General features: G+C 45.8%; 1 protein-coding gene across 1 annotated transcript in view; it reads right to left on the reverse strand.

Annotated features, from left to right (window-relative positions):
* The window catches only part of ATP10B (ATPase phospholipid transporting 10B (putative)), a gene marked incomplete at both ends in the record, with an annotated part of 112,559 nt that overhangs the window by 23,775 nt on the left and 66,047 nt on the right, over nucleotides 1-22,737 (reverse strand). The window contains 8 exon segments of the mRNA XM_084242422.1: nucleotides 3,628-3,812; nucleotides 7,327-7,453; nucleotides 9,548-9,657; nucleotides 11,952-12,549; nucleotides 13,898-14,089; nucleotides 20,548-20,786; nucleotides 21,672-21,774; nucleotides 21,777-22,043. Of these exon segments, the coding sequence (XP_084098548.1) occupies nucleotides 3,628-3,812; nucleotides 7,327-7,453; nucleotides 9,548-9,657; nucleotides 11,952-12,549; nucleotides 13,898-14,089; nucleotides 20,548-20,786; nucleotides 21,672-21,774; nucleotides 21,777-22,043 (1,821 nt within the window).

Genomic DNA, 22,737 nt, shown 5'->3' on the forward strand with positions numbered 1-22,737 from the left:
AGTGGGGAACAGAACAGGCAGAGTAACTGAAATACACTACTGAGGGGAATAGTGGGTGAGACAGGAGAGGTCTGCAGCGCCATGTGTGTAGCTCCCTGGCCAGGGATCGAACTTGCACTGCAGTGGCTGTGGATAGCTTCATAGGTTGCGTCTTAAACCTTTGCGCCACCAGGGAGGCCCCATATCTCAAATTCTTATTTTGCTTCTTGCAAACACTTTCAATAGGGAAAAGTTGCAGTGGTCAGCTGTATTAACAATTTTAATGCTATTTGGTTCACATGGTCTGTACTGAACAGTGTTCTTTTATCCAAGTAAGAGCTGATGATTTCTTGGTAGTGCTAAACATTTCTCCTCTAAAGAAATTTTAAAATGTTCAAAGTGGGCTGATGTAAATGAAACCCTTAAATAACCAACTATGTGGATTTTGGCTCAGTGATGTGAAGGTTGTTCTGAAATGATGGGTTTGGGAATAATCATTGATCTGTTTCTGAAAATGTGTGCAATCATTTCTGTTGGAGAGAGTAACATGTCGTTCATTATTACTGAGTCCTTTTTAGGGGATCCCAAGCTGAGGGTGGCAGGCAGTAGTGTGTGCACAGACCCCAGAGGGGCAGTGGGTTCTAGAAGCAGGGGCGATACCCCAGACACTTAACTGGGAAAGAGATCCAGATGGTCCTTGCTGGTGGTTGGGGTCGAGAAGTTATATCAATTCCTCCAACCTGTGACAGCAGCAAATCACTGCAGATATAAGCTGCCAAATGAAATCTCTGCATTTACTTATTTTAAATTTCCTATGGAATAATCACCAAAGTTACCGCTCACATAATGGGGTATGTCAGGGACTGTCCTAGGCAGCTTCTCTCATGGGTCTCAGTGCACCCCGCCTCCACCATGTTAGTCATACCCTTGTGTGATTTCCTCCCCGAGTGAAGGCTTGCTCTAGTGATGTCTGATCAAGAGAATTCTACAAAAGGGATGGGTCTATATTAGTCTATAAAAGACTGGCTTCTGCTGGGCACTCTCACTTGCTTTCTCTTAGGTCTGTCCTAGCCTTAGAAGGAGACTAGCCATCATGTTGTGAACAGCTCCGTGAAGAGGCTGCTAGGCAAAGAACTGCAACAACCATGTCCCCGAGCTTGGCAGAAGGACCTCTCTCCATTCCCCAGAGACCTGCCCAGTGGAGGCTGCAGATGAGCCCACAGTCTTGATACTTGGCTTGACTACAGCCAGAGGGATGCTGCTCAGTGCTCCTGAACCCCTTACACCTGGAAACTGGAATCATAAACACTTGTGTTTACAGCTGCTAAGTTTTGGGGATTCTATAATGACAATGCTATGTAAATATTTTTCTTCATGCTCTTACTGACTCTTTCCAATAGCCTCTTAAATAAATCTTCTGAATCCCTGTTTTAATGATGAAGTTCAGAGGTATGATATCTGGATCATACTAAGCCTTTAATATATTGTTAATAATTACAATTTTATTTGCTATTAGAAGTTCCTCCCTAATACTATAATTCTCTTCTTATGAATGAGAACCCTGAGGTCTAGATCAGTCTCATAAGTTGCTTGTAGTTTTAAAATATGTAACAATAAAACAGTAGCCTGTGCCAATTTATAAAGAATAAGGCAAAGTAAAACCCATAGAGGGAATGTCCACTGAATATGTAATTACAACCTATGGTTTAAATAAATCTGAGGTTTAGGGTGAATTTCCCCAGCCTCTGTCTTAACAGCTCTATGCACCCACCACTTTCCCCAGACCAAGGAATAAGAAAGACTAATCTTACAGGTTAAGTGGGTCTGGTAGCATTTTGGAGGGCCCTAGACAGCTTTACAGAGCTGAAAGTGACTGCTCTTCACATGGCGTGTGGCCTGCTCCTTAGGAACTTTGGCTGATTAATCACACAAACCTCTTCTGCTTCCCACAGGAATGCATTACAGGTTAAAAAACACCCCTCTGGCTGGCTGACTCACAGGTTTGCAATGCCCTCCCCCTTTCTGGAATTACCTGCAGGAAAGGCTCATCGCAAAGGCACTGCCCACTGCACATGGGCAGGCAGATGTCACCCCCACGACAGGGACCACTCACTCCAACGAGCTGCCAAGGACTTTCTTTTCTGAGCATTATATTACCATCAAAGATTTCCCTGAGATTATTTTCATTCTGAAAATTCACTGGGGTTTAATCTAATCAGAGCATCATCTGTGTACCTGCCAAGAAAGTAAATGACTTTTCTAGTCATCAAAAGGGCCTTGGGCACTTGGCATAGTAGACACTACTTACAAAAAAATGTGCATAAGGAGTCACATAGAAAGCAAAATTAAACCTCCTAAATTTCTATTCTGGGTCCAGATCGGCCTCAGGCCAAATTGAAAGAGATTCAGCATTCTCCCAGCTTCTTTTTCCGTGCTGTTCTTTTTCTTTTCCATCTACCCTCTTCTCCTCCCCTTCCCCAGGGGATGCTCCGTGTCTGCAGGTGCCCTTCCCCTGCAGTGCTTCTTGCTTCGGCATAGCACATCCATCTCCTTCCTTCTAGGAGCTTGTATCCTAGTGCCTTCCCCCTATGCTCATCTGCCAAAAACATGCAGGGGCTTTACTTGCTGCAGTTTGCATTGTGAAACGAGATTCTCCCTCCTAAACAGAAAATTCTGTTACTGCCTTGACTATGCTTCTTCAGACTGTTCCAGTTCTCTCTGCCAATCTCAATTCCTGCTGCTCACAACCTCTTTGGGTTGATGATGGCAGTTTTAGAACTTTGCTTCTCTCTCTCATTCCATCAAAATACACTGGTCTCACATGTCATACCCTCCAGGCTTATACTGTGGCAAGCCCACTGGCCAGCTGGAGCTGAGATTTTAGATGCAGAAGAACTTTGATTTAATTAGAGCTTTTTCAATGGGTGAGTTTATCCAAAGTAGAAGAAATAACAACAGAGGTTTCATGAGCCAACAGTGTGGTGTAACACAGATGGTACAGGTCAGGCAGGAGAACAATGTTTGAGACTTAATTCTGTCCATGAGCAACTACCAGGGAGACCCCTGGCAAGTGACTCAGCCCCGGTGAGCTCATCTGTAAAATGGGGTGATTGGGATGAATGTTGTATTCAGGAAAGCTTTCTATTATCCACTGCTGAATGTGATGTAAACAGAATAGGCAGGGCCTCCCCGGTGGCGCAGCAGTTGAGCGCTGGGTTGCGAAGCTCATTGCGAAGCTGCCCGCTGCCTCTGCAGCGCCGGTTCGATCCCCGGCCACCGGGTGAGGGTCCCACATGGCACGACAGACCTCTCCTGCCGCCCACTGCTCCCCTCAGCAGTGTACTTCGGTCCTTCTGCCTGTTCTGCAACCCACTCTGGCTCTGATGAATTCTCTCACCCTCCCGCGCTTCTGACTGTACCCAGTGCTTGTATACATAAATAAATAAATCTTAAAAAAAAATAAACAGAAAAGGCAGCCATCGGTGGGGATGAGGTGGGATGGATGACTTCTTGGGTTCCCTGAGCACCAAGGCTTAGTGATACTGGGGCCAGGTCTGCCTTCCCCATGTGTCCAATCCCACCCAGTCTGTCTCCTGGGGTCCTGGGGCCCACTGTGCACTTGACATCTGGCCCTTCTTTGAATCTCACCTGGTTTTCTGTGTTAATGGAGTAAACTGTGTCGGTTTGACATAAGAGTCTGCAGGAATGGGCGATATTGACCGCAGTCTCCTGCTTATCCCCAGTCAAGACCCAAAGCTGGATTCCAGCCTCTCGCAGAGCAGCAATGGTGTCTGGAACGCCTTCCTGCAGCCGATCTTCGATACCAGTGGCTCCTGGAGTGGACAGAGACACCAGGGCTTGTGTTTATTCCAAAGAAGTAGCAGCTTAATTTCTCCAAAGCCCTCTCAGGCTAGGTAATGATTATCAAATGTCTGTGCTGTACTGTGCTGAACACCCAGGTCACCATGGTGAACTAGATAGCGCTGAGCCCACACTCTCAGCACTGTGAGGCTCAATTTTAACAGAGCCCTAAGAGGGCAGAGGCCCGGGTGCCATGTCAGTGTAACCAGGAGAGCAACACTTCATCTGCGAGGTCAGGGTCCTGTAAGCTCAGACCTGGAAGACACAAGCCAACAGGTGGGGATGGAAGAGAATTCCAGGTAGAGGGACCAGCACGTGTGAGGGCCCAGAGGTCAAGTGGAAGAATAGACAGGGAGGCAGAATGGAGAGACAGAGAGACCAGCAGGGGACATAAGCTGCTGAATCTTGCAGAGTCTTGTCAGGGCATGAGGGGTTGGAATTTATTTGGTAGCAGAGAAAGCTATTAAAGGACACGTGGCTGGAGAGTGACAGAACTGAGTTTTAAGAAGATAATTCTAGATAATGAATTGGAGGAAGCCAGATGACATTCAGGGTTCACGGCTAGTTAGAGGCTGGGCTGGCTGGGCTGCAGTGCAGCGGGGACCAGGCTGTGGCTGGGATGGTGTGAGGGAGGCGAGAGACAGACATCTCTGTTCTACAACTGCTCGCAGTAGAATCACCAGGGATGATGGCTTCTGATATTGTTCTCAGAGGGAATCAAATATGCTGATTCCATATATTCTGAACTATCGCCAACTTTGTACCAACTGGATGAATAAAAACCCAAGAAGGAAATAGTTGCTAAATGATTAAGCAACAGAAAATCTTCATTGAAATGGAGAGTCCCTTCAGACCATAGACTGATGGCTGCCCATGGCCCCCGGGACAGGAGCAAGACGTGTCACTTCCTTTCATCATCCCGGGGGACGATGCGCTGGCTCATTGGGCACATGTTGCAAAGACTGTTGCAGGTGGAGGGACTTTGTGGGAACACACTGCAGGCTTTGGATGGCAAGGCAGTTTCTGGGTGGCAAGATGAAATCTCGTCCCAGCCCCAGCTCTCTCCTAACCCGTCACCTGAGGTAAGAAAAAGAACCCCTCTCTCCTGAGAGGTGCTGTTTTGTATTGCAGGCCAACGCGTGCAGGTAAATAATACCAGGAAAAATGGCAGCTGGACCCTTATCTCTCCCTCCACAGTGAGCCTAGAAGGTGAGACAGAAGTGGATTTCTAGTACAGGGAGGCAGTGTGATGGAGAGAGGAGGAGAAACACATTTCTCTGTGTGAAACAGAAAATAAAACGGAGACGTTGGATACATTTCCCCACCAGGTCCTGCCATGTGCATGCAGAGCTAGCAGTTATCACCCACATCCCTGAGGGTGCTTTCCTGTAACAAGAGACCCAGGCAGGAGAGGAGGGTCACAGACCCCGGTGGGATGGCAGCCAGTGGCCCTGTGTGGCAGATGGCACTCTCTGACCCTCTGGTGCCTGTCAAAATAGGTCCTGTGGTCAGCTTTCCAGAGGGCCTGTGAGGCAGCAGGCAGAGACCCCTGGAGACAAAATTTGGGATACTTAAAGCCCAAGGGGTGGGGAGTAAAACTCTCCCATCCCACCAAATCTTGTTGCTCCTTTTATATGTAAAGGTAATTACTGTTTGTATAGTCCCCATGGGTTTCTCACCACCCCCATCCCCACCTGGTTGGTAGCTTGGAAGAGTAGATGTATTCAGAGGAACTGAGGCTCCGAGGACATGGAGACATGTCCCTGGGCACACAGCAAGGCCTCCTCAGTGCCAAGACTTGGCCCTGGCCCCAAGTCAGTATGTCTCCCAACATCAAAGAGGCTTTTGCAATAGCTAAATTATGAGAACAGCTTAAGTGACCAAAGCCTTAAGAATGGATCAAAAAAATGAATACACACAATGGAATACTACTCAGCTATGAAAAAGGATGAACTCTTGCCATTTGCAATGGCATGGATGGAACATTAGGGGATTATGCTAAGTGAAGAAATCAAAAGGAGAAAGACAAGTAATGGGTGGTCTAACTTATATGTAGAATATAGAAAAATCATAAAGGGTTAGTCAGAACCAAACCAATAATAAACTCTGAACAGCTGACTGTAAAACTGAGTTAACCAGAAGAAGAGTGTGGTATGTGAGAGTGGGGGAAGAGAGGGGCCCAATGGAACATGGTAGAGGATTTTTGGGGCACTGGTGGTGGGCAGGGTATGAAAATATATATACCCTGTATATTCACATAACCTGTAGAGGTTTGGACTTATAACTCCCAGAGCAGAGGCAAAGAGGTAAACCTATTTTATTGCAATAAACATAACTTGGGGAAAATGACCAAAGGGGCATTTGCCACACAGCCAGGGAGGGCGTGCTGCTCCCACATGGTCTTACCTGGCTCTTGTGCCTGATAATCCTGATAAAGCCCCCCTTTCTCCCTTGCTGTGCTTCTCCTCCAACAGAATATACAAGCCTGTATCTTAACTGACCTCTATGCTTCTCATCTGTCCCCAGAGTATCCCTCCAAGTGCAGCAGCAACTAGAGTAATTGGTAAAGTGCTCCTCTGTCCCCATTGTCACTCCCCTCTCCAAACATAGGAGTCACTGTCATGCATCACTAAATGACATTTCAACAACGGACCACAGAACATGACGGTGGTCCCAGTAGGCTGTGCCAGATAGGCTGGGTGTGCAGGAGTTTGTGCCATCCAGGCCTTTGTGATTATGCTCTGTGATGTTCACACAATGAAGCAATCACCTGCTTACTGGTGCATTTCTCAGAAAGGCTCTGTCATCAATTGATGCATGAGTGCACATGGCTTTACTAATCTGGGTCCTGCCGACATCTCACCTCCCCTCGTTCCTTCCATCGTCTCTATGATGAGACCACAGTGGCCTCAAGTCTCTGGCTGGCCCAGGCTTTCTCACCTCCAGGCCTTCCTTTGGGCCCCTCCCTCTGCCTCAAACATTCCCCCTTTATCTGACCAGTGCCGTGTCAACTCCCACCTCCCTAAATCCCCTGGCCCTGGGCTAGGTGGGCACTTCTATGTTGGGTTTCTACCCACCGGGTACATCTTCCAGCCCAGCCCTCATCCCACTCTGTTGAAATTGCTTATTTCATCAGCCATTTTCCTCCTTGGACTCTGAGCTCTGGCTGGGACAGCCCCATGCCTGGCATGCCTGAGCATCCATCAGCACATGTGCTACTTGGCACATAGTAGGTCCTCAATGGACACTTAAATGAATGGAGGAGAAGGAACCCAATAGGGAGAGCCTGGATGCTCTGGGGAGCCCGCAGGAAACTGCGTGTGCAGCAGGGTTTGACTTCAGCACCACTGGATGTGCAACTGCCTGGAAAGGCACCCTGGGGAGGGCTCCTAATGGAGACATCTTTGTACAGTGTCAAAATTCCTCTCCCATGTGCTACAGTCCTTTTTTTTTTTTTTCATTTAATGATGACTGATTTTTAGCTACCGAGTAAGGTGAGTTGGTTCTCCAGATGCTGTGCTGTCTCCATTAGAAGCTCATCTCGGTTGTCAAGGGACGCCTCAGCTTCACTCCGGAAGCTGGCCCATTGCCGGAAGTTCTCTTCACTTAGGACCTGCAGGACAGGATGGAGTGGATCACAAACCTGGGTGTGTGGGAAAGCAGAATCCTTCCTTCCCATGGGCTGTGCTTCTTGAGGGCCTGAGCTTCACTACACAACTAGATGAATTTCTCCCTGATGAATTTTTTTGCATGTGTGGATCAATGAAGAATTGATCCTCATGTTCTGTTATCACCAAACCCCTACTATGATCCAGCAGTTGTTCAGACCGAAGAGATTCCTGCATGCTTGAGCTCATGGTTCAGAGGATGGCAGAGACATCACCTTAGTAACTGATGTCAAAGAAAAGACCATCTAGAGATCTGGAGGAGGGCTATCAGAAAGTCAGAAGGATGTCATGATGGATGTGACCAGGCAGAGGCAGGGGGAAGACTGTGAGGGTGGGGCTGCTGCATTTGGACCTTAAGAACTCTGAGGCTCAATGACATGATACTTGCGAAGCAATGATGAAAAAAGGCCAGTCATGGGGGAGGGAAAGTGCAAAGGCCATGAAACAGCAAGGGCTTGGCCTTCTTTCTGTTCCTTGAACATGCCTGCTGCTGACGGGTGGAGAACAGGGGGACAGAAGGCTCCAGGAAGGTTGGAAAGGTAAGCAGCTGCCAGAAATTACATAGCCTGCTGGACAGCTCCCTCAGCAACTGGAGGTGCCCAGTAGCTGGCAGATTCCAAATCAAGGCCACATCATCCTCTCTGGGAGTCCCAGGGCACTTTTAGATCCTCTTTGGTGTTACACACATGCTGTTGCTTACAGCAATGAGTGATTCTTTCATTGAAGTATCAATTTCTACTGAGTGTCCCTCTGTGTATGGGATTTTAGGGGACACCAGGCATACAGGCAGGTCTTCTGCTTTCGAGGAATTCAGCCTGTTAGAGAAGGCAAACTAGGCCCATCATTTCAACAGTATGAGTGCAAATATAGAGTAGTAAGCACTGGTCACTGTCCTAAACATTATGTTGTCTTCATTAATATCCATGACAACAGTATGAGGAAGGGAGTACTAGCACCATTTTTAGATAAGAAAATCCCAAACTCAAGAGAGGTGAAGAAACTTGCCCAAGGTCACAAAACAGGTGAGTGGTGAAAGCTTTAAAACTCTATGGTGCTTTTAAACTTTATGGTGCATAAAGCACCACAAGAGAAATGAAGAACTCCGGGGATACAAAGGGGAGAAACCACTTGTAGCCATCTATCTAGAAATGCATGCCATCATAGTTACTTACTAGATTATAGGTGCCTTACCAGATGCCCCTGCTTGGGGATTCCTAGTTCTTTGCCTAACTTTCTCACAGGGGGCTACAAAATCAAAAGAACTGCAGAGTGTGAGTGGGGAATTTGCATGACTATAGTTGAACCAAGGGTAAGGCAATAGGGAATGGTGGGTACTGTGGCCAACCACAGTACATACAGTATATCCCTCATCAGAGGGATCAGCTTCTACATGTTCTTAGCTATTTGCTATCATTCAAGAATGGAGATTCATATTTCTATATCCACTAAATTTTCAAGAGAAGTCAGAAATATAAATTTAAAAAACTGAGCCATCATTGACATATCACATATTAATTTTGAGGTATACAACATGATACAATGTACCTATATGTTATAAACTATTCACCACAATCAGTCATATTAACATCCATCACCACACACAGTTACACTCACTTTTCCTTATGTCTACTTAAGGTCACTCCCTTAGAAATTTTTAAATATACAACATAGTATTAGATTATCCAGTCACCATACCAATCGAGATAGTTAAGTAATGACATAAAATAACCCCAAATTTAAATCTAGGCAAATATGCAAATTTTAAAAGGATACAATGGAGACAAAAGCATAACATAAGAAAGTATTTTATGAGTTATGGGTTACCATTCATATATACAGGAAAAAGCAGAAAACTCAAAGTCACGCTGAAACAGAACTTTGCCATTCAAATTGTTGAAGTGCTGTCACTTAATTGTGGTGAGTCAGAACAACTAATTTAGAAAACATTACAATGAACATTAAGGGACTTCTAAAAAGAAAAAGAAAAGAAAGCACAGGATCTACTCCTTCTGGCCACTACGGAGAGAGATTATTCCTACCTTCCTGGCGATGCACAGCGTGCGGAGCCCTTCTCTTGCATAGAAGTCGAGATGCTTCTGGGTCTGGGCCCGGATTTTCCTCACCTTCTTTTCCATTTCACTGTCAATCGCTGTCAAACAGTCATCGTGCCTCATGAGGTCATGTACAAGTGCTCAGGGATCCCCGTTCTGAACATCTAAGGACCTTAGAGGAGAATCCCTTTACAACCCGCCCAGAAATATGGAGCATTTCTCCCTGAGTGAGGGTGTCCTGGGAAGTGATACCCTGGAGAGCTTAAATTGTCTGCTCTATCTTGTTATCCAAAGACTGTCTGAGAAAGTATTCTTCCCAAACACCTGTCTGCAGCAGAAGCACTTAGGAACTTAAATCAGTACCTGCGACTCCCAGGTCCAGTGGAAGCCCTGTGGAATTGGGGACCAGACACCTGATGTTTTCTATGTGGTCAGTTTAGTCCTGATGGCCAATTGCTGAGTCTTAGACAAACTATCCGTCACCCTCTCTGTCATTTACTGCAGACCCTGTGTCAATTTAGGTCCCAAGACCTAAAGGGGCCAGAGTCTTTTTGCTAAGTTGTTGTGTTGCTTTTTTTTTTTTTTTTACCACTTTATGTTTGCTAAGTGAGACTTTCTTCTAGACAAGACTGTTTTAGAAAAAAATACTTTTTTTGCATTCAATTGGGTTACTCAAAGTCCCCTTTTTGAAGTCCTACATAATGCATTTTTACAAGAAATGTATCTTTTTCTCTTAAGATTCCTCTTTATCAGGCACAGAGTTTTTCAGCCTGGTTGGCTAGTGTGGGGCAGGTTTGATGCTATCTCCACTCCATTAGCTAAGACATCACAGACATCACTAATCAATAGTAGCACTTTATAAAGCTGAAAAAACTTCATATTCCTTCCTTGCCTAGGCTTATGGAAATCTTTATGGGCCCCAGGTAGGGAACAGATGTAGCACACCTTATCCATCTCTTCATATCACACAAAATTAAAAACACAATTCTTGACAAAGGCAAATGTTGGCATTTCAGCAAAGCTCTGATTTCCTCCATAATAATAATAATTCTCTAAGACTATTTCATGCAATATACAAATCCGGGATTATTTTCTTATTTCCCAGTGTTAATGGTACTTTAAGGACAGTCTTTGTGCATTGCTATATTGAGCACTAGCTAGAATATTTTATTTTCAAAATCAGCAGTTCTGGTTTACCTTTTTGTAAGGGCTACAGGAACCTCAGGGGCAAATTAGTGTTCAAACACTATAGATATAGTAAACCTGTAGATATAGTAAATACTATAGATATAGTAAAACACTATAGAAATAGTAAACACTATAGATATAGTAAAACACTATAGAAATAGTTCTTCCCTATTCCCCCACCCCAGCTTTGCATTTCAGTTCTTATATAGCAGTAACATTGTTTATGTGTCTTTTATTGGAAATCTCTCTAATCCATTTTGGAATCAGGTGAGAGGCAAATAAAGAAAGCTCTCCAGGGCAGCTTGATGGCAGGCCCAGGGATAGAGTGCCATGGCACCCTGGACTCAGAAACACGAATTCACTCCTCTGCCAGAGTCTGGGGATGAAAAGACCTAATTAACTCCCTTCCCATTTGAAACACTCATCAATCCCCATGAAGCTCTTTGGCTCTAATCCATCACCGTTAATGCAAGAGGCGCAGAGCTGCCTGGGTGATTCTCAAGCTTGGCTGGAATCTTCTATCCTGGGAGAATCCTAGCCCCCAAACTGTCTACTCCTTGTTAGCAATCAGGAAACGGTTGCCCACTAATTCATGCTGCTCCAAAATTGGACAGTGAAATGTAGGGACACTGGAACATTTTTGTGGCTGGCACATGTTTATGGAAATGCATTTGGGGGAGGCTGGGGGAAAGGATGGTAAAGAGGTCCACCAAGGGCTTCTCAGAGTGAGCCAAGCTTGGTGCAGAATCCTGGGGCCTGGAAAGAGCTTGGACCTGGGGTTCGGGATCGTTGGGCTTGGATTCATTACTAGTTAGCTGTGTCAACTCTCTTAAGTCACTTCCCCTGTGTTCAGTTGGCATAGCTCTAAAGCAAAGAGTTAGGAACAGGATGTGTCCTGGGGCATATTAATGGATGTCCTGGTTTTAAAAAAAAGGTATATGGATCATCCAGGTTTACATGAGTTTGGAAAACTGGAGACTGGGATGAGTCAAGTTAAATAGGTGCCTCTATCGAAGACTGGCCAAATCCATGTCCAGGAGAAATAGAACGAAACGTTGTTTTCAGGAACCTGCCTTGAGGAAGGCATCTGTGGAGATGTCTTCCAGCTGGGGTCTGCTGGAGTAAGGGACACTAATTAAACTCTTCATTACCCACCACTGCAACTACCCCTTACATCACAGAGTGCAGGCGAGGTAGGACTCACCACAGGCTGGGTCTTCCAGCAGGTCCATGATAACCGAATCAGCACCCTTGGTGTAGACGAGGATCTCACCCGTCAGGGGATGCCTCACAACCACTGACATTCTCTTCCGGACAGAGTCGAAACCCAGGGTGTAGAGGACATCGAAGGTGAGGCAGGTGCCCTGGGGCAAGCGCACGGTCACCTGCTCAGGTGTCCGGGACATCAGTGTGAAGCTGTAGGCACGGGCTGCATGCACCAGGGCTGCCTCGTCTGGGCTCTCGGCCTCATAGCAGAGCTCCGGTCTGGCCAGGCCTCCTGGAAGCTCCTTCCAGGAGACACCTGAGCCGAACCCCTGGGTGTCACTCTGGTCCCACATGCTGCTCCGAGAGTCACCGTCCATGGAGTAGCCTTCACTGCACACAGACGTCTCTTCTGAGCTGGGGGTGGGCACGCTGGCTCCCAGGTCAGCATCAGAGGGCGCAGTAGATGAGAATGACTGGCTGAGGCTCGAAAGCTTCACCTTTTGGAAGAGATACTGGATCTTCTCCAGGGATATCCTCACAGCCTTGGCTGAGGGTGCGGCTGTGACCTTGGTGCCCAAGGAAGAAAGTACATTACTCTGAAGTTGGAACAAACATCAAGCTGTCTTATGATAGAACATGAGGATCATTTTGTAATAAGTAGATAATTGGGGTCTTTTCTCCCCTCTGCGAGCCTCAGTTTACTTACCTGTAACATGAGGGAGTCAGACCCTGACATTCTAGGGATTGGCAATGCTCATTTGCTTCTGTATTTTGACCATCCCCATGAGAGCTCATATACCCCAAGCCCTGAATCCTGACCACAGCTGGTCTGCTTTACCTCTGCATGCAGCATCTCAGCCCACCCATGCCCCCTGCAACTCTAGGGGGGTGAAATCACTCCCAATTTAAGGATGAGGAAACTGAGGCACAAAGTGGTTAAACACACCAGTCATTATCATCCAAGAGTAGCTGGGACTCAGATCTGGATCTGTCTGATTCTAGACATCATAGACTCTTGAGTGACCTGCCAGCTAAACTTTCCTCATGAACTTGAAAATGCTGAAGTGGACACTGTCCAAAAGGCATTTCTTCTTCTCTTGAACATGTTGTTAGTTTCTCAGATAATACTTCTGTCTCTCAAAGCTGCCTGAAGATTTCTGATTTCCTAAAGACTTTTCCCTGGCTGAAGTGACATTTCAGGGTGTGGCATCAGGGTTCTGGTTTGGTGGCTGGGCGAACCCTCTATTTCTTGATTTTATAGTCATGCTTATGACACCCAATTATTTCTGTCCATCACTCACAAGGGAGGCTTTGGTAATAGTTTGTAGATAATTAAAGCTAAATCTACCTGTAATACTGAAAGAGAATCCAAAGTATAACATTCTATAAATGGTCATCCAGTTGCATTATCTTCAAAATGATAGAATTTTACTCATGTCACGAGTTTTTTTTTTTTTAAACCCAATGTAACAGCAGAGACCACCATATCATGCTATATTATAGGATGATACAGATGTTTCTGCCACTTATCAACCAACAACCTTTGCTGAGTCACTCTAGCTTCTGAGCCACTGCTCCTTTATTTGTTGAGTCCAAGGACATACCTCATAGAATTGTTGGGTAGTGAGGAGTCAATGAAAACACAGATGAAGTATTGGCATGGAGCCTGGTATGTAGCAAGTGGCTAATAAATATTAAGTCAACATCCATCCTATAGACAGATACAAAATTTGAAAGTCACATGGAAAACTCATATACAGCATTTTCCATTTAATTTAAAAATGAGGAAACAGGGCCATGAAGATAAGCAGTGTGTCTAAGACATCACAGTGATTAGGTGGTGTCACTATGGTAAGGGCCCAAGCGTGTCTCCTGTCCAGGGCTCCACCCCCTGGCTTCTACCTCTTCTCCCATCCATCCCATCCTGCCATTATCAGTCCTTACCCTCTGCCTAGGCTCAGTGGTGGTGGAGACCATGACAGAGTTGCAGATGGTCAGGGCAAGGAAGAAGTCAGTGATGGTGGCCGTGGTAGAGAGATAAGTCTTGGAAGGTCTAGAGTCTGACAGGGTTTCCAGCCACAGGGCAGCATGGTGCACCTTGCTCAGTAGGTTTCTGTCTGGAGTCACATCTTTTTCCTAGAAGAAAAGCCTGGGTAAGAGTCTTTCTTGAAGGACTGGGTAGAAGGCTCCCTGTGGCGGATTCTTGGCATGCCGGTGGGAGGGTAGGGTCTTCCCCATCTCCTTGCCTCCAGCATCTAGATTCTGGCCCTGCAGGTGCTTACTTGAGTCCTCCCTTTCCCTCTACCCACATGTGCATCACTTACCAGCTTCTGGCAAGTTATCCCTCCCACCATTTGCTCCTCACTTCTGATGCTTTAGAGGTGAGGCTCAGCATCCTCATTCCTGGATTTCTATGGGGCCCCTAAACTGGTATTTCTGACTCTCACCTCTTTTCTCCCTAACCTGTTCTAGGTATTACCCTTGCATTTTGCTGCAGATTAAATGAAATCCTTAAGGGTGCTCCACAGCCGCCTGCACCCAGGGATACTCTTGAACTGGAGAAAACTTCAGGAGATAACAGTAAGCACCACCTGTTCACAGCAATTAGATTCTTCCTCCATTTGCATTTCTATCCTTTCCTCCCACCACATTTCAACAGATCTCCTTTGCTCAACCAGGTGCTCCTGGATGGATACACGTCTCTCTTCCTCACCTCTGCTCACACCTTGTTTGCAAACTCCTCTTCTGCCACCCAAATCCTACTTAGACTTCGATTGTACATGAGCTTTCTCCCACCCATAGTGAAATGTCTGGCTTCTGCGTCACTCTAGCATGTCCTTGAACTCAAGGTCCACAGGAGTCAGGCAGGGGAGAGGGATAAAGGAAGTGAGCCAAGGTCCAGAGGAGGACATGGTGGAATAGTGGTGCCAATGAGACCTGGCAGGTCTTACCCCATCTAAAAGGGGACACTAGTGAAATGCTACAATGCTAGCAGCATCTGCCAAATCTCTTGATTTTTTTAAGATAAAGCAGAGGTGATGTGAGAACTTCCTTTTTTTTTTTAATCTGTGGGTTAGATCTGACTCATAGGATTCTTATTTTTCTTATCTCTGTAGAATTTGCCAGTTGCACCTTCCCTTTGGAATTCACTACATAATGACTGATATTAAAAATTCAATTATTTTATAATCCAGTCAAAAAATGGGCAGAACTAAAAAGAAACTTCTCCAAAGAGGAAATGCAAATGGCCAACAGGCATATGAAAAAATGTTCAACATCACTTGCAATCAGGGAAATGCAAATCAAAACTACCATGAGATACCATCTTACACCAGTGAGAATGGCACATATTAAAAAAACTAGCAACAACAAATGTTGGCAAGGTTGTGGAGAAAAAGGAACTCTCCTGCTTTGCTGGTGGGAGTGCAAAGTGGTCCAACCCCTATGGAGAGCTGTGTGGAGATTTCTTGACCTACTAAAGATAGAGCTTCCATATGATCCAGCAATTCCACTTCTAGGTATTTACCCAAAGGACACAGAAACATTAATTCCGAAGGGCACCTGCACCCCTATGTTTATAGCAGCACTATTTATAATAGCTAAGCTTTGGAAACAACCCAAATGCCCAAAAATAGATGACTGGATCAAGAAGATGTGGTACATATACACCATGGAATATTACTCAGCATTCAAAAAAGATAAACAGGGCCTCCCCGGTGGTGCAGTGGTTGAGCGCTGGGTTGCAAAGCTGCCCGCAGCCTCTGCGGTGCCGGTTCGATCCCCGGCTGCTCCCCAGCCACTGGAGGAGGGTCCCACATGGCGCGCAGACCTCTCCTGCCGCCCCCTGCTCCCCTCAGCAGTGTACTTCAGTCCTTCTGCCTGCTCTGCTCCCCGCTCTGGCTCTGGTGAATTCTCTCACCCTCCCGTGATTCTGACTGTACCCAGTGCTTGTATAAATAAATAAATAAATAAATAAATTTTTAAATAAAATAAAATATATTTAAAAACAAAAAAAAAAACCAAAACCAAAACAAATAAGATAAACACATGCAGTTTGAAGCAACATGGATAGAGCTAGAAGGGATCATGCTCAGCGAAATAAGCCAGAAAGAAAAAGAAAAATACCGGATGGTCTCACTCATAGCAGGAATTTAGAAAACCTAAACAAGGGACCAGGAAAAAGACTAATTAATACAAAGTAAAAATCAAAATCAACAAGCAACTATAAACCAGAGACACACCACGGGAGGGAGGAGGGAAAGGCAGAGGAAGAACTAGGGTCAAAATAAGGGGGGGTGCAATTGTATGGGGAATATAACCAAAATGATAATGCATACATTGTGCAAAAAAGAAAAATGATGTAAGAATTATATAAAATATTAAAAAAAGTAAACTTCAATTATTTTATGTCCATGTTCAATTTCTCTAGAGTTAGCCTCAGAGATAAGAGTCTGTGTTTTCTACAAAGTAGTATCTTCTAGAGCTTCCATTGCTGCTTTGTTTGAAGCCAAAGTTCAACAAACTCCAGCTCTCTATATCAGATATGACAAAGGCCGCCCCATGGAGGCCATTTCTATCTGTGTTCAGAGTTTACAGTTTAATGACCGCTTAGAAGAAAGAGAATCAGTGGTTGAAAAAGGTGGACTGAGACAATCAGTTGACTGGTATAAGCTGAAGGCTGAGGGTGAACAAGCTGGCAGACTGTACATAATAACCCAAGCTGAGGTTTGCCAAAGTCCATTGGGGAAAGAGACCTCCAGTTGTGTCTTTTTTGATGGCTAAATGCAAGGTCTCTGGAAGTCAGATCCTGTCTCCCCTGGGGCCGGTGACATAGTGAGAGCCACAGGAGAGGAAACCCAGGCGCGGCGGAGGTGCTGGCTGGACAGAGGGGTGAGAGCTGGGGTTTCCAACACCACAGGGAGAGGAAGGGATGTGGGTGTCCCAACCATGGTGAGCACACACTCTTCAGGGTTCTAACCTTCATTAGGCGCTCTTGCCAAGAGTCAGCCTTCACCCCTCCCTCTCATTCACGCCATCTTAAGAAGACCACACCCAGAAAAAGGTCTCCTTATGAAAGAGGAAGATGTTAGTAAAAATGCGGCATCTGCATTTCCTCTCGTTGCCCTGTAAGTCACGGTGACTGGCCCACACCACTCGGTGCCATTATTTTCAGAAAGCGAGCCTGCACCTTCCACCCCCTCTGCCTCTGAGCCTGGTCTTCACAGCAGGAGCTCCCTTCACGAAGCTCTTCCAACCTTCCCAACAGCATCATTCAGGTGCCCTCGTTGGGTTCTCACAGTCCCAAGTTGAAGTGAAACTAGTTCCAGCTTGACTGAGGCCCAGAGAGATGATGGCAGGATAAGGGGTCAGGGTGAATCCTCCCCGTGGTCATGCTAAGGTAGATGTTCCCTTATTAATGTTTCTCTGCAAACTCCTCTAACCTGATTCTGGCTCAGCCCCTCTAGATAGTAATGAGGCTCTTCATACAGTGGCTCTCATGTTCAGGTGCATTGCTTCCCCCCAGCAGCAAAGCAAAGGAACAGATGAAACCAAGCCAAACCAAACCCTTGAAATCTAACTAATAGGACTGAGGCAGCCTGAGGGTCAGGGTGGGGGGAAGGAAGCAAAGAGGTGAGGGGGCCCCATGGGCTGGGGCTGTGGTGGTGGGTGTGGGGTGCTAACATATGTTTGCAGAAGTGTGAACCTGTACTCCTAAAATAGATTCAGTACTGGAAACCAACGCTACCTTAATAAACATAATTAAAACAAAGAAGGTGGCATAGTCCCCTCTATGACCTGGCACCACGGTGGCTCAGAGTCAGGTTGAGTTTTCAAAGGGAAGGTAAAGCCCGGTGGTGCCAAGAGATCATCAGACCAGATGGCAAGTTCAGAGAGTCCCCCAAGAGTGGGTGGAGGAGGGAACCAGGAGACCACCTGGAGCAGCATAAACAGACTCTGTGGCCTCTCTCAAGCATAGATACTTTGTGTGTTAGTGTCAGAGCCCTTTAAGGCAGCCTCTGCTACACCCTCGGCCAGGGCCTCCCAAGCTGTAGATGGTGTCTCTCTGAGCCAAATGATGACAATTTCCCAGTGGGGCGATGGCAAAGCTCAGAGCTCTCTCCAGCTCACTGCTCACTGGAATCATCAGGAATAAAAAGATGAAGGCTCATCTGTCTAGAACATATAACTTTAAGAATTAAATCCTCAAAATAAACTCAGAGGGCCAAACAATAATCCTTTTTATTTTATTTTATTTTATTTTTTTTTTGTGGGACCCTCGCAGGCGGCCAGGGAACGAACTGGTGCTGCAGAGACTGCGGGCAGCCTCGCAGCCCAGCGCTCAACCACTGCGCCACCAGGGGAGGCCCACAATAATCCTTTTTAAAGATGGGGATGTTGAGGCTTCCAGCTGTTAAGGTGGTGAAAGTCACAGTTGATACATATGAAACAGAATTGAAAATCGGGGGCATTTGACCTGAAATTGTCTAATTCCTCACCAGAGAGGACTTTGCTGCTCCACATAAGCATTCTGTTATCTGAGTTTTAGACTAGCCAGTGAGAGTTGAGCAAAATATTTTCAAGTGATGACACAGGGATAGCCAGGGGTTCCACAGGCACCAGTGGCAGAGCCGAAACCAGAACCTGCATATCCTGACTTGGCTCAGCACCGTCCCTAATAAATACCAGGGATACTGCTGTCCCACTGTCTCAGCTTTTCAAACAACCCAACTATAGAATGGCATATGTAACAGATACTGAGAACAAACCACCATCCCCACCTACCCAGAGAACAGGAATTGGGTCTTAATCTGTGTGTCAACTTCCTTACTCTTCCCAAATGAAGTTGGTAAGAGCCGGGGCAGAATGATACTCCAGAACCAGGAGAGAGCTCAGAGGTTAATGTGTCTTTCTTTAGCTAAGAACCCTGAACAAAAGCCCTACTGGCTGGCTCAATGCTGCAGCTTTTTTTGGCTACTGAGATTTATGGGATTGAACAGGGGGTGGTGAATCCTAGTATCTAAACTGAGCTCAAATGGAAAACTTCCTTTTCCCTCTGCTCCCATGGGCTGGGTGGGGGGCATTTTCTTTAGACACTTAGGATGTCTGTGGCTAATAGAATGAGAAGATGGCAAAAGATACTAGTGGTACAAGACTTAGAATCTGGGCCTACTGAGAATTCCCTAAATTTTTAGTTCATATATTTAGGTACAGAGCCAGAGGAAGAGTATTCCTTTCAGAGCAGGTGGAACTGAATTAAAGAGATCAGATGACACACATGCCCCATTGCTATCTCATCTGGGAAAATCAAATAATCAAAGAAAATCAAAAATCTTAACAGACTCGTTCCTTTCTTATGTAGATGAGGATCATAAATCCGAACACACTGTTATTCTTTTATCCTTGCTAATGTTGCATTTCTGAGGTTGGTGGTAACATAAGAGGGTTAACTACACCTGAAGCTGGGTAACAGCCCAGAACACACAGCTTCACAGACTCTTTGTCAGGAAACACAGTCCTGGGTATGGTATAAGGTTTTGATATATCTGATTAAAAAGAAAACAACAAATCCAACCTATGACTTGTTTGTGACCGCAAAGATGTTAAAAAGATATGAGTGTGTATCAATGGGGGAAGCAAAATACTAGAAGGAAATTCATACAACAGATAATTTTGAAAATATGATTTTCTAGCAATGGGACAATAGCACTTTAGGTCTGTCTCTTGTTCATGAGAGCTGGCCCTTTTCTGAAAGTGTGGACAATTCCAGATGATGTGATCCCAGAGAAAGGTTGCAGGCAGAGGAAAGTGGAATAGGACAGGGGTCAGGAGCCTGGTTTTGGCCTTGATGTCTAGAGCATGCTGGGTGATCTTGGGGCAACATCTTCCACTGCCTGATCGCTGAATTAATGGTCCTGCAAGGTACCACGTGTAAGTCCCAGACCAAAGTTGCAAAGTGGAATATCACAGGACCAGCTGCTAACCTGAGGGATGACACTGGGCTGGGAAGCGCTGACACAGATGTTTTCTCTGCCATTTAGGATTTGTTTTGATGATCACAAGAAAAGTACATTCTCCCACCTTCTTGAAACACATTAGCCTACAAGGCCTATCTTTTGATTTTCTGCTTTATAGAAACATTAGCATGACAAACATGCCCCTTTCCTCTTAACTATTATCTGGAAAAACATGCCAAATGAGCCTGTGTTGGCTCCAGCTCTGTGACAGGGTAACATAGCAGGGGCTGGGGGCTTGAGGCTCTGAAGATGTCATGCTTGGTTCAAATAGCACTGCTCCTATCCAAGGTAATCCTGGCCATGAAGAAATGCTGGCTTTAAGAGGAGAAATGCTCCAATATTTGAGAGAGAAACCAGAAATCTATATGTTTATATGAAATCTCCCAATTTCAAGACAATGAACATAAGAAATAACAATTTTATAACCCTGACAAAATTTACAGGTGGACGACATAGAAGCCCAAGGGCTGCCGGCCATTTTGAAAACTCTTTGGGGTTTAAATAATCTTTTCCATCACACACTCCAAACCTCCCCACTAGAGGTCTCTTTAGTTGAAAGGGGAGAAGGCAGGGACTTACTATGAAGCTGTTGAAGGGCACTGGAGGGGCTGTGCTTTCACTATGCCCCACGGACCTCTGCCGGCCGTGGTGCTGGATGGGCACCTGGGCACTCTGGCTCCGTCTCAGAGGCTGGGCTGCCCTTTGGCCTCTCATTGTCACAGGGCCCTGGGCACCTTTGGCTGGGAAGGACAGGCACCGGTACTGGGTCCACTCTTCACTGTCTGAGTCTGGGTCCTTTGGTGTCTCCAGTCGCTTGGCTGAAAGAAAGGAGTCTGGTTAACATGGTAGTCATACCTGGGCTGGATCAGGTTGGGGAGACCTCAGCTTTTGTAGGTGGAGCTAGGAGCATGCAGTAAGAGCAGCATACTGCTTAGAAAACAGGTGACAGGGCTACCCTGACTGAAGAGAGATGGGTGCTAAGTCTTGTGAGTTCCAGTTCAAGCTCTGTTGCCTCTAAGCTCTGTGACTGAGCTCTGTGCCTCTATTTCCTCAGTCAGGGATTGTAAAAAGTACCTAATTCACAAACCTGTTTTGAACACATTAAGGTGTATTACAGTGATTAGCATACTCCAGCACTGGTAATAGCAACTGCTATTATTAAAAAGAGAAGCTTCCATGTAAATGACTACCCAAAATGGCTACCCAAAATGGCTCCTCCTTTCCCTTTCTTTGTCCCTTCTACTCAAAAGAATGAACACGTTCTGCGTGCACACATGTGTCACATGTGTCGGTTTTATAGGCCTCCTTCAGTTCATGCAAGATGACAGTCCAGGCCTTTTTCAGCCACATCTCCTTAACCAAAATTTTGTGTCAGTGAAAATCCAAGAGATGCAAGAGTTAGCATAGAAGGTCTTTCCTGCATGCATTGAATCTGACCATGTGCCTAGACCTAGTCTGTCCTGACATGTCAGGTAAGGTGGCCTGAGAAATTCTTAAACCCTGGCTGTATGACCTGCACATAGCTAGGACATCCCAGTCCTTTTCTGATAAATATTCTGTGTAATTGGCACCAAAGTCCAACTAACTGCAAGGCTACCACACAGGTGACCGCAGATCCCCATAGTGACCAGATAAGAGTTTATGGCAGCAAGAATGGTAGGATCTGTGATGAGGAAGCCATGGGGGAATGGGAAGCAACTTGCCACAGAGCAACATGTCCTCTTTGTGGGGACACCAGGTCATGATTTCAATCACTATTCTTTTAGGAGACCTGGTGACTACTTTAGAAAGAGGGATGGCACCCCTCTGGGAGCCCTCGTACCATTTTCTTGGTGCAAATACTCGCTGCCCATGATGGTACAACGCCGGAACACCATCTTGTTCTCAGTCAATGTGCCCGTTTTATCTGAGAAGATGTACTGGATTTGACCCAAGTCTTCGGTGATGTTGAGGGCTCGACATTGAATGGACATGTCATTCTCTTCATCATACAGGTCAAGGTCATTGTGCAGGAAGAAGATTTGTCCCAGCTTCACCAGCTCAATGGACACATACAGGGAGATGGGGATCAGCACCTGAGGAAGACGGGTCCTGATGTCAGAAACCAGCCACTTACCCTTGTTAGTGGGCAACAAAGATATTTCATGTCAATTGACATGGTGGGCTATCTCTGTGAAATTAAAGATCAACAACTTCATGACTTCATGCCACCCCTGGAATTTTTAGGGGAATCTGAGGCAGAGATGTCTGGAACAAAGTGGGCACTCACCTTGGGCTATTTGATGACAGAGATGGAAGGGGGTGAGGCTATCCAGGGCCCCTGCTGAGAGTACTGACCCCCTTGGATATCTATGCCCCTAAGGGCTGCCCTCCCTTTTCTAAGTACTTAAGTCCACTGTTGATTACTGTTTACTTGGCTCAATACCCAGTGCCTATCAAGTGCTCGCTGAGTGTCAGCTGCTGTTTTAGGTCTTGGAAATGACAGTGAACAGAGCAAAACTTCTGGTCTTGAAGACCTTATAACCCAGCAAAAAAAAAATATATATATAAAATATATTTTATATATATATATATATATCAGGTGGTGGTAAAGTTTCAAGAAGAATAAAGATGATGGCGGGGGATGGGATCCTTCATAAATCATGACCATTGAGCAGAAATGTGAAGAAAGGAGGTGTGAGTTGTGAGGTTATCTGTGGAGGGAGGAGAATTATGGGGAAAACCTGGCAGTGGAAGCAGGGACGTGTGGGCTATGAGTAAGCAAGCTTG

This window comes from Talpa europaea (genome assembly GCF_964194135.1).
Source record: "Talpa europaea genome assembly, chromosome: 9".
Classification (NCBI taxonomy): domain Eukaryota; kingdom Metazoa; phylum Chordata; class Mammalia; order Eulipotyphla; family Talpidae; genus Talpa; species Talpa europaea.